The 14,575-nt window shown below is 38.5% G+C and overlaps 1 protein-coding gene across 13 annotated transcripts in view; it reads right to left on the bottom strand.

Annotated features, from left to right (window-relative positions):
- LOC126481976 (C-Jun-amino-terminal kinase-interacting protein 4) overlaps positions 1-14,291 on the bottom strand; it is a 271,973-nt gene extending 257,682 nt beyond the window's left edge. For 5 of the 13 annotated variants that reach the window (XM_050105951.1, XM_050105977.1, XM_050105943.1 and 2 more), the window contains exons 1-5: positions 13,567-14,284; positions 13,337-13,457; positions 12,796-12,985; positions 12,569-12,707; positions 2,632-2,740 (exon numbers count right to left, since the gene is read on the bottom strand). In XM_050105951.1, coding sequence (XP_049961908.1) covers positions 2,632-2,740; positions 12,569-12,707; positions 12,796-12,985; positions 13,337-13,457; positions 13,567-13,869 — 862 coding nt within the window. In that variant the 5' untranslated portion in view covers positions 13,870-14,284. Of the gene's footprint in view, positions 1-2,631; positions 2,741-12,568; positions 12,708-12,795; positions 12,986-13,336; positions 13,458-13,566 lie in introns of all 13 variants that reach the window. The other 8 variants (XM_050105958.1, XM_050106001.1, XM_050105963.1 and 5 more) reach the window with 6 other exon arrangements.
- Between the last annotated feature and the right edge of the window lie 284 nt (positions 14,292-14,575).

The raw sequence follows: 14,575 nt of genomic DNA, 5'->3' as shown, positions 1-14,575 counted from the left end.
TTCTCCAATTATGGATTAAAGTTAAGTATTCAAGCCACTATGTACTTTATTTATTAGACTCAACTCCTTTAACTGTTCCAGACCTCACGCCAGCCTGTGTGAGCTTAAACGCGTGCATTTCGGCCTCCTCTAGCAACACGGTGTTGGCTCTTCTGCCAACACTTCAGGTACAAGCATACGAAATAGGTTCCCAGGTATGCGAGTGACTCAAAGACTTTAAAAGTAATAAAGCCCAATATGTTTTCCTCGATAGAGAGACAGGGGCACTCTCAGGAGCATCCCAGGGGAAGTGTGAAAGGACCACTATTATTATCTATAAACATAACTGATATGACAGACATGGACAGGTTGAGCAGCAATCTGCGGCTGTTTGCTGAAGATGCTGTGGTGTAAAGGAAGATATCAAAGCAATTCAGAGGCAGACTGTTAGATTTGTTACCAATAGGTTCAATCAACATGCAAATATTGTGGAGATGCTTCACGACCTCAAATGGGAATCCCTGGCGGGAAGGTGAAGTTCTTTTCAAGGAACTGAAAAAATTTAGAGAACTGGCATTGGAAGTTGATTGCAGAATGATTCTACTGCTGCCAACATACATTTCATGTAAGGAACTTGAAAATAACAGAAATTGGAATTCATACTGATGCATATAGACATTCATTTTTCCCTCTCTCTATTTGCAAGTGGAAAAGGACAGGAAATGACTACGAGTGGTACAAGATACCCTCCACAGTGACTTGCTTAGTACACTGTGAATGTAGATGTAGACTTACATATTGAGTTATAATTTACTTAGCAAAAGCAGGGTGAAGAAATATCCCATAAATGTTATGCATCCATTAGAAGATGTAACCTGTACACTGTCAAGAGATCCAATACTTACACAGCAATAACAATCACAAATTATAAATCTATGATTGCAGTTTTTCTTGTGTACAAAGAAAAGAAAAATGGGAGATTATGATGTAATAGGAATATAAACATTTGTCTGAACGACCATTAACACTACTCAATGATTTGTTCCAGAATGGATATTGTATTTATGGGGTCTGTTCCAAAAATGAGCATAAAAAGAGATAGCAGAAAAATTCTGACCCTTGGACAGCTGTTAGTTTCCACATCAAGCACGTGGGCAGAAAGACATACAAAAGAGAGAGAAGAAGAAGATTTAATTTTGGGGCAAACCTTGGTCAAATGCTAATCCATTATTTGACATACATTAATGGCTCTGGAAAAAAATAGACCACAATCTTAGAAAGTAAGGAATCCACTTTCATGGCCCACCCCGGCACTTAGTTTCAGTGTACCATGTTGTGTGTATAATGCTGCACTTTACTCAAGTATTTAAAAATATGCTGTTTCAAAATGAAATATTCTTGAATTTTAGAATGGAAGTCCAGGAAAACAAAGTAAATACTACCTTGCAATACAATGAACAAAGTGTACTGAAGAAATGATCCAGTCAAAATCTAAACAATTTTATAGAGGGCCCAACTGCCGGAGAAAGAATTCACAAATTATAACTGTTGACTCAATAGGGTTTTCATACAGACATGTTTCTCATTTATTTTACATGATATACAATATTGTGTACTGGAAGTTTACTCTGAACCACTGATGTAAGTTGAGCCTTAGGGTCTGGCGCGCGTGTCAAAAGGTTACCTCAACCGTACTTTCAAGGGCCCAATTGAAAGAGCAAGGTTAAATTTGTTTTGTGCAATATTTGGTTGACAAATATTCACTAATATTGGCAGCAAAACAAAATAACCACTGTTTTAACATGTAATTGTACGTGACTACTATACTGTGCCACTGTAGCTGGTTCTGATTGTGGTAATAGTGGGGTACGTCACAGTGAAGTGGCTGAACCACGAAGATTGCACAGTGTAGCACAGTCAATCAAAAACTGATAAAATTAAGAAAATTACCTTTACTTAATTAGGCTTGCCTTCTGGAAGCAGCTGACAATTTTGAGGGAAAAAAAAAACCTTCAAAATTTTCTGTTTTATTGCTACAATCTGACTGCAGATGCTTACCTAGACTATAGTTTAGGAAAAAGAAGCAATCTGTTGTGTGAATAAAGAAATGTAATATGAATATGATGATGAATATCCATCTGACTTTAAAAAGTTGAAAGCTGTAATTAATTCAAATGCCGATTTGACCACCATCGTGATTTAACAGCCCTGGTCCTTTTGAAAGTGGTGTGCCACTGCCCTCCGATATTTATGTTGGCTTACCCAGCCAGTTCTATGGGCACTCACAGTCAAATATACACTCCACATCTTTATGTAACTTGGCATGTTTCACAGTAACAAGTCATTGTCAGAGGCGAATAAGGTAATGAAACAGGAAAAAAAAACCATGGGATCAGTGGGAAAAAAAAACCCCAGACCTTATTATTTGAAGTCTGGCACTGCATAATTCCTTCTTTTACCAAGAAGCAGGTGTTGAAAAATGTAGCTCAAGATAGAAATGCAGTGGGATTACAATAACTGCCTAAAAGTCTTAATATAAAATCATCATATCAGATGACCATAACACCCAAGTATCTATTTCATGCAATTTACAATACTGTCTCCATGTTAGCAAGAAACACATCACCACTACTACAGCGTGTTAGTTCATACTTGTAACAGTGCCACGATGTTCCAAAGACACAGCATCAGTTAGCTGACCTTTTTCAGAAGTCTCTTTGCCTTTGGGGAGTGCATCTTCAAGTGGCACTATTCGGGTATCCTGAAAATCAAGAATCATCGTTTACAATTGGTACTAACAATGGATATAATAAGAGTCATATTCTATAATGTGTGTGTTCAGATAAAAAATTGAACTGAGGATTAATTATTGTAATAATACAGTATTTTGTATAATAGAATGATGATCATCAGAATGCTGAATCGCAGAATGACGATCATCAGAATGCCATATCGTCTTACAGGAATATTGCTGACGCTCAAATTGAAATGTATATGACACTATTTTAATTGTTATTGTCAACATAATTTTCAATAACTGTTATTCCTTCAGAACCAAAATCTGTAAGTTATTGATGCTCAGAATACCACTGGCTGATCACATCTATAGCTGAATGGAACAAGAACATCAAAAACAAATTAATAGCTCTGATATCAAATAGGGCTATACTAATGATAAACTATTCAAATCTACCATATTTAAGAACAAATACATTTGTTTGACTATTTCATATGGCACTATATGAAATGAGTTTGTGAAGAAAATAAGGTAGCTCATAAAGAAAACAACAATTAACATTTGTTTAAAATTTCTCACAAAATGTGATATTTCTACATATGTCTCTTGTACTGAAGCTATGTAACTCCATGAAATTTTGCCAGAGGGCACAGACAGACAGTACTATCAACAGCACTAATGGAGCTCATTTATTGGGAAATATTTTTTGAAGTCTATAGGATGACATACTTAGCAAGAAATGTCTGACTGGCAAATATAATACATTTCTACAAACCACTGCTTTTCTTGTTAATTATTTTCCATTAAGGGACTGCATGTGGGAAAGCAATATTAATAAGCAATCAGTCAGAATAACAAATAGGATGTAATGGAGGAGTAAAACAGGTCTGGTATAATAATACTAAGGGGCAATCAGAGCTCAGTTACAAAATTTTATTACAGACCACAGAGCAAAGTGTTTTACAGGTAACATCTACTATCCTTATATGGTGTTACCTGTGCTTTTTCCCAGCTTGTAGGCATATTTTTTTTTTTTGTGGGGAGGGGGGAGCCAAGGGATACACAGTATACACATTCAATGGAAGAGCCACCTCAGCTGCGAATTCTATGCAGAATCTGCCAGGGATTCCATCTGGCTGCGGGGTCTCATTCAATTTTATGGTTTTCACTTGTTCTCAATATGACTGACAGTAATATCTTCATTACTCATCTTCACAGCTGTGCAAAAATTAAACTGTCGCAGCACTCCTGAACCTTCCTTAACAAAAGAACATTTGAAAATGGGAGTTCAGATTTTCTGCTTTTGCTTCACTACCACCAGTTTCAGTTCCTTTGTCATGCACGGCTGGCTGGACATGTAACTGTGGTGGCATTCATAGCTACAACACACAATCATGATTTCTTGAGGTTCTGTGAGAGGTCTTTCAATAATATAAGCTGCTTAAGGCTTCACACGTTATCCTTTTGACAGCCAAACATTTTTCATTTAACATATTTCTATATGTAGCACTACGCTTTATTTTCAGGGCCAGTTTAAGGCCCAAGCGACACAAGTTGCAGTTTGAGGCACCAAGCTGAGAGGGGCACCCAAGGCACCACAAACTACAATTTCTGTACAGGATGTTCACAACTGGTAGCAGCCACTCGGGGTATCAAGATGAGTGGGGCGCCAAGGATGCCTAAGGGCAACATTTGAATAAAATCTTCACTTTTCCAGTTACGTCAATTCGAATAACATTCTCGAGCTTTCAATGGCCATCTCCACCCCAGTCATCAGGAGTAAAGGGAAAAGGGGGAGAGGCCAAATGATGATAAGTCGCTTGTGTGGAAAGCTGCTCTTGAACCTGCCCTGTTAGTTTTACAGCTTTTGTATACAAGTTTCTTTCTGTTGCATGGAGGGTCTCTTCCATCACAAACTGGGTCTAATGTGATGTGCCTTAGACCAAAAGCAGAACTGGAATACAGATTAAGAAGTGAGAGTATGTATCAACAATTAGGGCTCACTTGAACCATTAACTGAAACAAAAACGTTCATTTTAGAAAACCTATCACTTCTTAATAATACTGTGAAATGTTATCAACAGGCATCACACTGCAGTGAACAGCAAGTCATTTCATATTCAACCAGATGTAGCCTACAATCAGGTAAGGACTTCTATCCCGATAATCAGATGCCTAAGACAGAAGTAAAGCTGTGGTGACGGGGCGTGAGTCGTGCTTGGGTAGCTCAGTTGATAGAGCACTTGTCCACGAAAGGCAAAGGTCCCAAGTTCGAGTCTCGGTCCAGCACACAGTTTTGATCTGCCAGGAAGTTTCGTATCGGTGCACACTCCGCTGCAGCGTGAAAATCTCATTCTGGAATTGGATGACTGTTTTGAAACCATATCGTCTTTAAATTGGTAAGCTTATTAGTTGGCTACCATATTGGGGATATACCAATTTGATGTATCATTTTCAAAAACTAAAAAATACTGAATGTAGCAATGGTAGAAAATGTGAAAGACAACATACGAGATTTGGCAAAAAGGATTGCAATGATTGAGTGGGCAGGAACAAGTAGTGTTAACATATGGATTATGTAAAGTATCAAAAATGTTTATAATTTACCTTCACTGTCATCTCCAATTATTAATATCACAAGACATCATTACCAGGTCAATGAAGAGTAACTATCATGTTGCAGCAGTCGACAAGTTGGCGGCCAGGATATATAATGTAGGAGAAGTCTTTCACAAAAAGATGATGCAAACTGGTATACCCTTACTCTTCACTGCTGCAGAACATGAACTGCTGCTGGTGAGGGTTTTAATGTGGATAGTGTGACTATGGTTTAAAAGTGTAGAGATCAGAATACCAGTTTGATTTTACATAGAGTATGTGCAGGAACTTGCCCCCCTTCTTGCAGCGGTGTACCGTGGGTCTCTAGAAGAGAGTAGCTTTCCAAAAGATTGGAAAAGGGCAGGGATCATCCCCATTTTCAAGAAGGGACATTGAACAGATGTGCAGAACTATAGACCTGTATCTCTAACATCGATCGGTTGTAGAATTCTGGAACATGTATTATGTTCGAGTATAATGACTTTTCTGGAGACTAGAAATCTACTCTGTAGGAATCAGCATGGGTTTTGAAAAAGACGATCGTGTGAAACCCAGCTCGCACTATTCGTCCACAAGACTCAAGAGGGCCATAGACATGGGTTCTCAGGTAGGTGGCCTGTTTCTTGGCTTCCGCAAGGCGTTTGATACAGTTCCCCCACAATCGTTCAATGAACAAAGTAACAGCATATGGACTATTACACCAATTGTGTGACTGGATTGAAGAGTTCCTAGATAACAGAGCGCAGCATGTCATTCTCAATGGAGAGAAGTCTTCCGAAGTAAGAGTGATTTCAGGTGTGCCGCAGGGGAGTGTCGTAGGACCGTTGCTATTCACAATATACAGGGTGATTCAAAAATGCATGTAAATATTTTAAGGGTGTATTTGTGAGGTAAATACAAGACAAAAATGTTCTATAAATGTTTTTCCATAAACGTTTAATTCCAGAGTTATCGTTAAATACGAAAGTCATGTCCGTATCAAAACGACGGCAGTGCAAGCAGCAGGATGCCATATTCTGGTACGTAATTCACATACGTATCTCCCAACAGTTGATTCGAAACTGCATGAATAGTGTTTGTTTTTGTTTGCACGTGATGTTTACTCCTACTGTACGGAAGATGGCGCTGATGTTGTTGGTAACGGAAAAGTACGTCCTGTCGTTCATTCATCGTCGGAAGGCTAAAGGTTTCGTGCACATGATGTACTCAAACAGTGAGTATGCTGATATGCACCTTGTGTATGGTGCAGCAGATGGAAATGCACTTGCAGCAAGACGAAGGTACAGTGAGCTGTTTCCAGGAAGACGGTTACCAAGTCATCAGACGTTTGTATCTGTGGACAGACGTATGCGGGAGTATGGCATTCGTCCTGGGCCACATTCAGGTCGACCACTTGAGCATGCAGTGAACGTCGAGGAACATGTTTTGGACCTGGTAGACCAAGATCCATCTATCAGTACGAGACAAATTAGTGCAGCTGTACGACTTCCACAATCTACTGTATGGCGGCTGCTTCGGAGACAACAGTTGCATCCATTTCACCTGCAAAAAGTGCACGAATTGACACCTGAAGACTATCCTCGCCGTCAGCAATTCCGCCAGTGGTTACAAGAGCGTCATTTGAATGATCCAATGTTCATTCGGCGGATATTATTCACAGATGAGGCCATGTTTACTCGTGCGGGTGTAATCAATTCGCATAATATGCACCAGTGGGCTGTCGAGAATCCTGGCGCGAGAATTGTGCGTGGATATCAACATCAATTCTCCATAAACATTTGGTGTGGTATTGTGGGGAATTACTTACTCGGACCTCATGTTCTGCCTCCAAGGCTGAATGGGCACGCGTACTGCGAATTTTTGGAGGGAGAATTGCCTGGATTGTTACAGGATGTCCCTCTTGCAACACGAGCCACCATGTGGTTTATGCACGATGGTGCTCCCGCCCATTACAGCCGCAAAGTAAGGGCGTACCTCAATTCTGCGTATCCACATCGATGGATAGGTCGCGGAGGACCAATTGCTTGGCCAGCCAGATCACCTGACCTGAACCCTTTAGACTTTTATTTATGGGGCCGACTACAGACATTGGTGTATTCTTCTGCAGTACCGAACAGAGAAGTGCTACAACAAAGAATTGAAGGTGGTTGTGAAATTATTCGTGGAGAGTTGAACGGACTGTGTAATGTGCAGAGATCATTGATGCGACGAGCACGGGTCTGTCTGCAAGTTCAGGGACAGCATTTTGAACATGCATTGCATTAAGATTTGTGCAAATACAGTACAGTACAGTACAGTACAGTCTGTAAAATGCTTCAATTTTCCTTAGTTATTGTGCATTGCTGTAGTTCAATCAACAGGACCTAAATTAATACAGTGTTCGCGAGGAATTGTTTCAGTTTGTTACGTCACGTTTATTTATCAGTTTGCGTTGTTAGTCCAAATGCACTGTAATTAAACTGTGAACTCTGGGAATTAAATACCTTACGTTGTATTGAATGTATTATCCTGTTTTGTTCATAACTCTGTAATAAGCCAAGTATGGAAAAAATTGTATAGAACATTTTTGTCTTATATTTACCTCACAAATACACCCTTGAAATATTTACATGCATTTTTGAATCACCCTGTATATAAATGACCTTGTGGATAACGACGGAAGTTCACTGAGACTTTTTGCAGATGATGCTGTAGTATATTGAGAGGTTGTAACAATGGAAAATTGTACTGAAATGCAGGAGGATCTGCAACGAATTGACGCATGGTGCAGGGAATGGCAATTGAATCTCAATGTAGACAAGTGTAATGTGCTGCGAATACATAGAAAGAAAGATCCTTTATCATTTGGCTACTATACAGTAGGTCAGCAACTGGAAGCAGTTAATTCCATAAATTATCTGGGAGTAGGCATTAGGAGTGATTTAAAATGGAATGACCATACAAAATTAACCGTCGGTAAAGCAGATTCCAGACAGATTCACTGGAAGAATCCTAAGGAAATGCAGTCTGAAAACAAAGGAAGTAGGTTACAGTACACCTGTTCACCCACTGCTTGAATACTGCTCACCGTTGTGGGATCCGTATCAGATAGGGTTTATAGAAGAGATAGAGAAGATCCAACGTAGAGCAGCGCACTTTGTTACAGGATCATATAGCAATTGTGAAAGCATTACAGAGATGATAAACTCCAGTGGAAGACTCTGCTACAGAGATGCTCAGTAGATCGTTATGGGCTTTTGTTGAAGTTTCAAGAACATACCTTCACCAAAAAGTCAAGCAGTATATTTCTCCCTCCTATGTACATCTCGCGAAGAGACCACGAGTACAAAATCAGAGAAATTAGAGCCCACACAGAGGCATACCAACAATCTTTCCTTCCATGAACAATATGAGACTGAAATAGAAGGGAGAACTGATAGAGGTACTCAAGGTACCCTCCATCACACAATGTCAGGTGGCTTGCGGAGTATGGACGTGGATGTAGATTAGTTACTGTTTATACAATGGTAAACTATAACTGAAAAACTGGGAGAGAAACCAATAGTAATAATGGGTATGGAAAGTGATTGAAAAATACAGTAGAAGCTGATGCTAAATGACCGAGTCAGGATTTTCAGAAGCCACCATAACATTCAGAGGTTACAAGATTAATATTACATCAAAGTTTTTCCCATACAGAGATCAAGGTGCAAAAGTTATTGGGGGTTCAACAATACAAGATCAGTTAGAAATGCTAGTACCAGTGATCAAAAATGGCATCAGAAACTTAAACTTAGTTCAGACACTTCTGTGTTCAGGGTGATAACAGTTTTAACTTTATCTTTGATATACTGTATGAGCCAATCAGGTTTCTGCCAATGAAAATACAAAGAAAACTGTTACAAAAGAGGGCACTGTTTAACATTTTCATCAATTTTCAATAGTGCTCGTCCAGTACCAGAAACTGTGTGTGGTTAATTGTCATGAACCTAATTTTTAACATCATGCAGCCCCTTCAGCAACTGTGATAATTAAACATATAACACGTCAGCCTCAGTTGCAAATAGAAACCAATCTTTACCTAGATTTCAGTCAAAATAATTTTGCCTTCTTCAGAAGCTACTGACACTAAAGTATTACATGCCAAAGTATGGCCAATGCAGGTATAAAACTATAGCACAGTAGTTCCCAGTCATAAATCTACATTATTTAGCTGAAGGGAAACAGCAGGCCCCTCTGCGCAGACGAGGTCAGCAGGCTGCGAGAGTTCCGGCGCAGCTCTTGCGGCCTACCGACCTAGTCTGCGCAGTGGGGCCTGCTGTTTCCCTTCAGCTAAGTGCAACTGAGGCTAACATGTTACACGTTTAGTCCTGTATCATGACAGTGGATACAAGAAAACACAGTGGCCACAGGTTTTCTGAAATATTGAATTAAACAACTTTTGAAATAAAAACTAATTTCTGCAGGCCCAGGGAAACAACATATAGGAATTTTGATTAGGTAAAAAAGTAATACATCTCTATAAACATGTGGAAGTAGTGGATTTTGATTCAGAAATAAAGTATAGAAAGTACTTTGTTTTACATTGTTGCACTATATGCCACACAAAATGGCAAACCAGTTTGGAGCTGTTTGACACACAGTGCATCCTCCTGCATCAACTGCGGGCAGACAATTAGATTTATGGTCCTGAGTAACTTGCCCCGACCACTGATGGACAGTAACAACTGGTCTCATCAAAATGGAACATAGCCATACTTCACTGACAGTCCAATACCATTCTTCGTGGTCTGTTAGCTGCATTTTGTAAGGCTTGGCAACTCTATATGGAAGGAATGGGATCTTGTGTTTGTGACCCACCATCCACGGTGATGCGCAATCAAAAATAGTGGGACTAGAACAAGATTTATGATTTTGTAATATGAACTTAAGATGTGGCTTATTCAGATTGAAAGGAAAGCTGAGAGAGATAAAATGGTGAGTTTATGTCAACAACTGGAATTTACTTGAAGAGACAATTCAATAGATCCAGTACTTTTACAAATTGTTTTCATTTCATTCTCTGCATTCTAGCAATGTCATGTTTAAGTTTATCACAACACAGCTAAAATACTGAAAAAATTTTGCTGACATGGCCATATGTAACATCAGAAAAATAAACATTAATTGCCTCTGGAAACTATTGCAGAACGATAAGTTTGAGGGTGATGTTGCATACAACAAAAAATATCCTGTTGGAGCTTACTGTCAAATTGTTATTTGCATGATCATAAGTATAAAATGGAAACTTGTCTGTGTGAGTCAGATAAAAGGATCTTATTCCAAATGTGACTTACAGTGACAAAAATGTCTTCTCACAACTGAAAAAAGTGGGCATTACCACAGGAATAACTTCTCATATGCACTATGTAAAACTGCTTCCAGAATCCACATTTCTCCCAAGATCATTTGGCTACAAAGTGTCACACTTCACACCCATTATTCTACCACATTGGTCTGAGGTATTTAATACTGAGGATGTGTTCATTCGCAACAGACTATTAAATGCATGTTAGAAACAGCTGGCACCTGGAAACTGAAAACTACTGAAGGTCCTGTCATTTTTATTGGCATTGTCACATATGTATTCACTTGGCTCAAGAGAAATTTTTGCAAGCTCTACACATATTCGTTGTGAGCAAAACCAATAACTTCATCAATGAGTAAAACACTAACAGCATCCAATACACTTCGTGTAGATTTTGTTGGTGTTTTAACACTTTTTTGTCATCATTTCGTGTGCTTTGGGATCGTGGTGTAATTTTTTTGCTTTATACATTTAGCTTGTCCCTCACCCTACAACCCCCAATTTCCCGCAGTTGTGCCATTAGTTTGATTATATTTTTGGATGGAGATGTTATTGTCTTATTTATACGTATTTTTGTGTTTGTTGTCATGTCTACGTAGTGACGTCATAGGTGCCATACTGGAGATGCTTAGAATAGCCATTTCCGCCATACTGATAATGTCATGAATCAAAGCAGACAGGTGGAATTGGACACTTCTGTAATCCCAACATTAGGAAGCCTTGTATCAAAGTACATATTTCCTTTCAGAATAAAACAATAAACAGTGTCGCACGTTGGACCGAGAAAATCTTTCGATGCTGTGTCTCCCACAGCATCAATATCAAAAGGTTTATTGCTAAAGAACAGAACATACTCCAGATGTTGGAATCTCACTTAAAGGAAAAAGATAATGTATGTAAACATCCAAAAATTAGACTGCCTACCAATTACAAATGGTGTAGTGCAAGGCTTTGTTCTTGGAACCTGGTCTCTTGTTTACTGTATACATACAGGGTTTGGACAAAAATGCGGAAATGCCACAAGAAATGCATGCTTGAATATAAATGCAGATGCTAGTCAAGCCTACAGATCACACTGTTGTATCTGACCACCATCAGTACCTGTGTAACGTCTTCAGTACAATGCAAGTACCATTTTTGATCAGAACAACATTCAATGTCGTTATGACTATATTATGACAGAGCTAAGAGAATTTGAACACTGGAAAATTGTTGATGCTCGTATGGTGGGTACACTTCCATAACCAAGAGAACTTAATTGTTTGGTGTTTCAGGAGGCATCAAATCAAATATTGATACCGAACAAAGGGAAAGCAGATGAATGTCACCTGCTAAGTCACAATGCAGATGAAAGTGTGTGGATAGTGGTCACAGCAGATGGTCACTGCAGAGAATTGTAATGAAAAAATATGAGGGGAGCAGCTGCAACAGTCAGTGCAGAATACAATAATTAGAAGCTTCTTGGTCATGTCACCTTTAGGCAACTCTCCAAAGTTCCGTTTCACTGTCAGAGTAAATTCAAAAGCACAGCAGCAATGCAGATTCAAACAATTCAAGAATTTCATGACCATTTTAAGAAATGACCTGGATTTTTAATGCCAAATTGTATTCAATAATAGGATTTAATAACGTGAAATGCATTAAGTAAAAAACATCATACAATGACATTCAATGCAAATATGTAATATAATATACACAGTGCGGATTCACTACATGAATTTTTTGTACTAGCTCCACTTGAATGAAGTTCTATTTAAAGATATCCCATTAAAATAACTCACAGAAGTTCATGTACATTATGTGACAACATTGATCGTCTATTAATATCTTCAAATTTGAATAAATCCTATTCTTTTCTTTTTTACCAAATAAAAGTTTTGCACTTGTTAACATCACAGATTTATTATATTGAAGATAAAATAATTTACCTGTAATTCATTTCGAAGACTTGTGTTTGAATGATTACTGTCAGGTGGAGAAACTGGTATGATGTAATCTCCTGGGCTACCAACAGAACGTGGACCTTGTTCCAGCGATGCAAAACCAAATGAGGTTGGGCCTGCTGACCTGTGTTCCAAATTCATTAAAGATTTGTGCTCTATTATATACAATGATTTTATTATTTTAATACTGCAGGAAAAATTGCTGCCCCCACCTGGTAAGAGGGCCCAGTGTCATAGAAGGCCTGCCTCCTCGAACAGCACCTTCCAAACGTTCTGCACTTCCCATCAACATCTTTGTGCGCTCCATATAATCCATATGAGTTTTAAAAAGTTCAGTGTAACGTTCATGCAGTTTGGCATATTCACGTTTCTGTTCCTGCTCCTTTTCCTCAAGACGTGCCACTGTTTCAATAAATCAAACAAGTTTTTTAACATACTCTGGCACAGAAACATTTACGTTACAAGTATACATTCACAGCTAACAAAAACCTAGCACATGGATATGAAATCAAAGAAACTAGTGAAAGCAATGATTGCATTGTTCTTATAACAACGGTGTCATTCCTCTTAAAGGCAATGACTGTTGTTCATTTTGTGAAATACTTATGCTACTTGAGCTTCTAAACTTCCTCACACTAAAAAATCCTAGAATATGCTGCTTCTTGTAATGCAAACTAATTGTCAATACATTGTGTTAAATAATATCCTAAAACATTCAAAGAAAAATAAAAAGCAATATTCAAGACACACTACCATGATCTGAAGAATTCTTTGCTTTCAGTTCCAACATACGAACTATCGATTCTAGACTTTCAATCTTGCTATGAAGATCCTTTCTTTCATCTTCACCAGCATCTTCAAGTTCCAAAAGTTTCTGAATAAAAAGTAGGTACAGCATAATCATTAGGACGATGGTAATTACGTTAAGGTAATATTATACACTACTATTTCTCACAATGAAATTATTGTCCTAAGTGGCTTACCTGTTCAGAACTCTTTCTTAGCTGTTTTTCCCGTTCGTACTGTGTAACTAATTGTTCATTATCTTCTCTTAGCAGCTCTAATTCCACCTCATGTTCCTGATTTTCTGTATACGACAGATCCAAACACTCTAGTACATTTACAACCAATGGCATAAGATCTTTCACAACGTCTTCATCATATTTACTTATCATTTTTTCGAATTCTTGGTAAATGCTTCCAGCTAGTGATTGCACCTTCTCAGACATCACTACATGGGAATCCTCGTGGGTCCCGTAAACTGTTTCTTGCTCCATGTCCATCATTTTGACTAGAAGTATTTTAGCAACCGTATTTACTTACAGTCAACGACACCTTTCACTAACTACTGTATGTACAGGTACGCTACGTAACGCTGTCATTCCACTAGCGAAATGTTACAGTGTGATATCACAGATTTTCAGTCATTAGAAGTCCGTCTTCTGCTTTTACCCTGTATCACTACACACTGACTTAAACATATCTACGAAATTAACGTCATGCTGCAGCACATATGGTGACAATTACCGTTCTACGCATTTCAGTGGCAATGTTTGGTTGTTACATAACAAGCCAGTTTTCAAAACTTACTTCGCGTCTACGAACATTTCTTTTTTTTAAGCACAACTACCTCCTGTCAATTTCTCGCTGCGCATTCGCTTACGATTTTACACAATAGATAGCACTGTATCGAAAATTTCAAAGAGTAAGCGAAACGTTGCCACAGGCATTACAGTCACTGCTTTGACCAGACAACATTTACGCGATCACCACTGGGTTGTTTTCCCGCAAACAGGTGTAAGAAAATGAAATATGCCATATCTACTTTCTGAGCGCGTTTTGCTTATTTCACATCGTAGTTGGATCTGATCGATGTTCCGAAGAGATTTTGGCTGACATTTGCGGCGCCGGCGCTTTTCGCTTCTGATTTCGAAGCTACTGTTCAAAAAGACTACAAAAAAGCTTTTAAGCATGTAAATAATAAAAAATAAT

Source organism: Schistocerca serialis, chromosome 1 (assembly GCF_023864345.2).
Source record: "Schistocerca serialis cubense isolate TAMUIC-IGC-003099 chromosome 1, iqSchSeri2.2, whole genome shotgun sequence".
Lineage (NCBI taxonomy): Eukaryota > Metazoa > Arthropoda > Insecta > Orthoptera > Acrididae > Schistocerca > Schistocerca serialis.
This window is presented reverse-complemented; position numbering and strand designations above follow the sequence as displayed.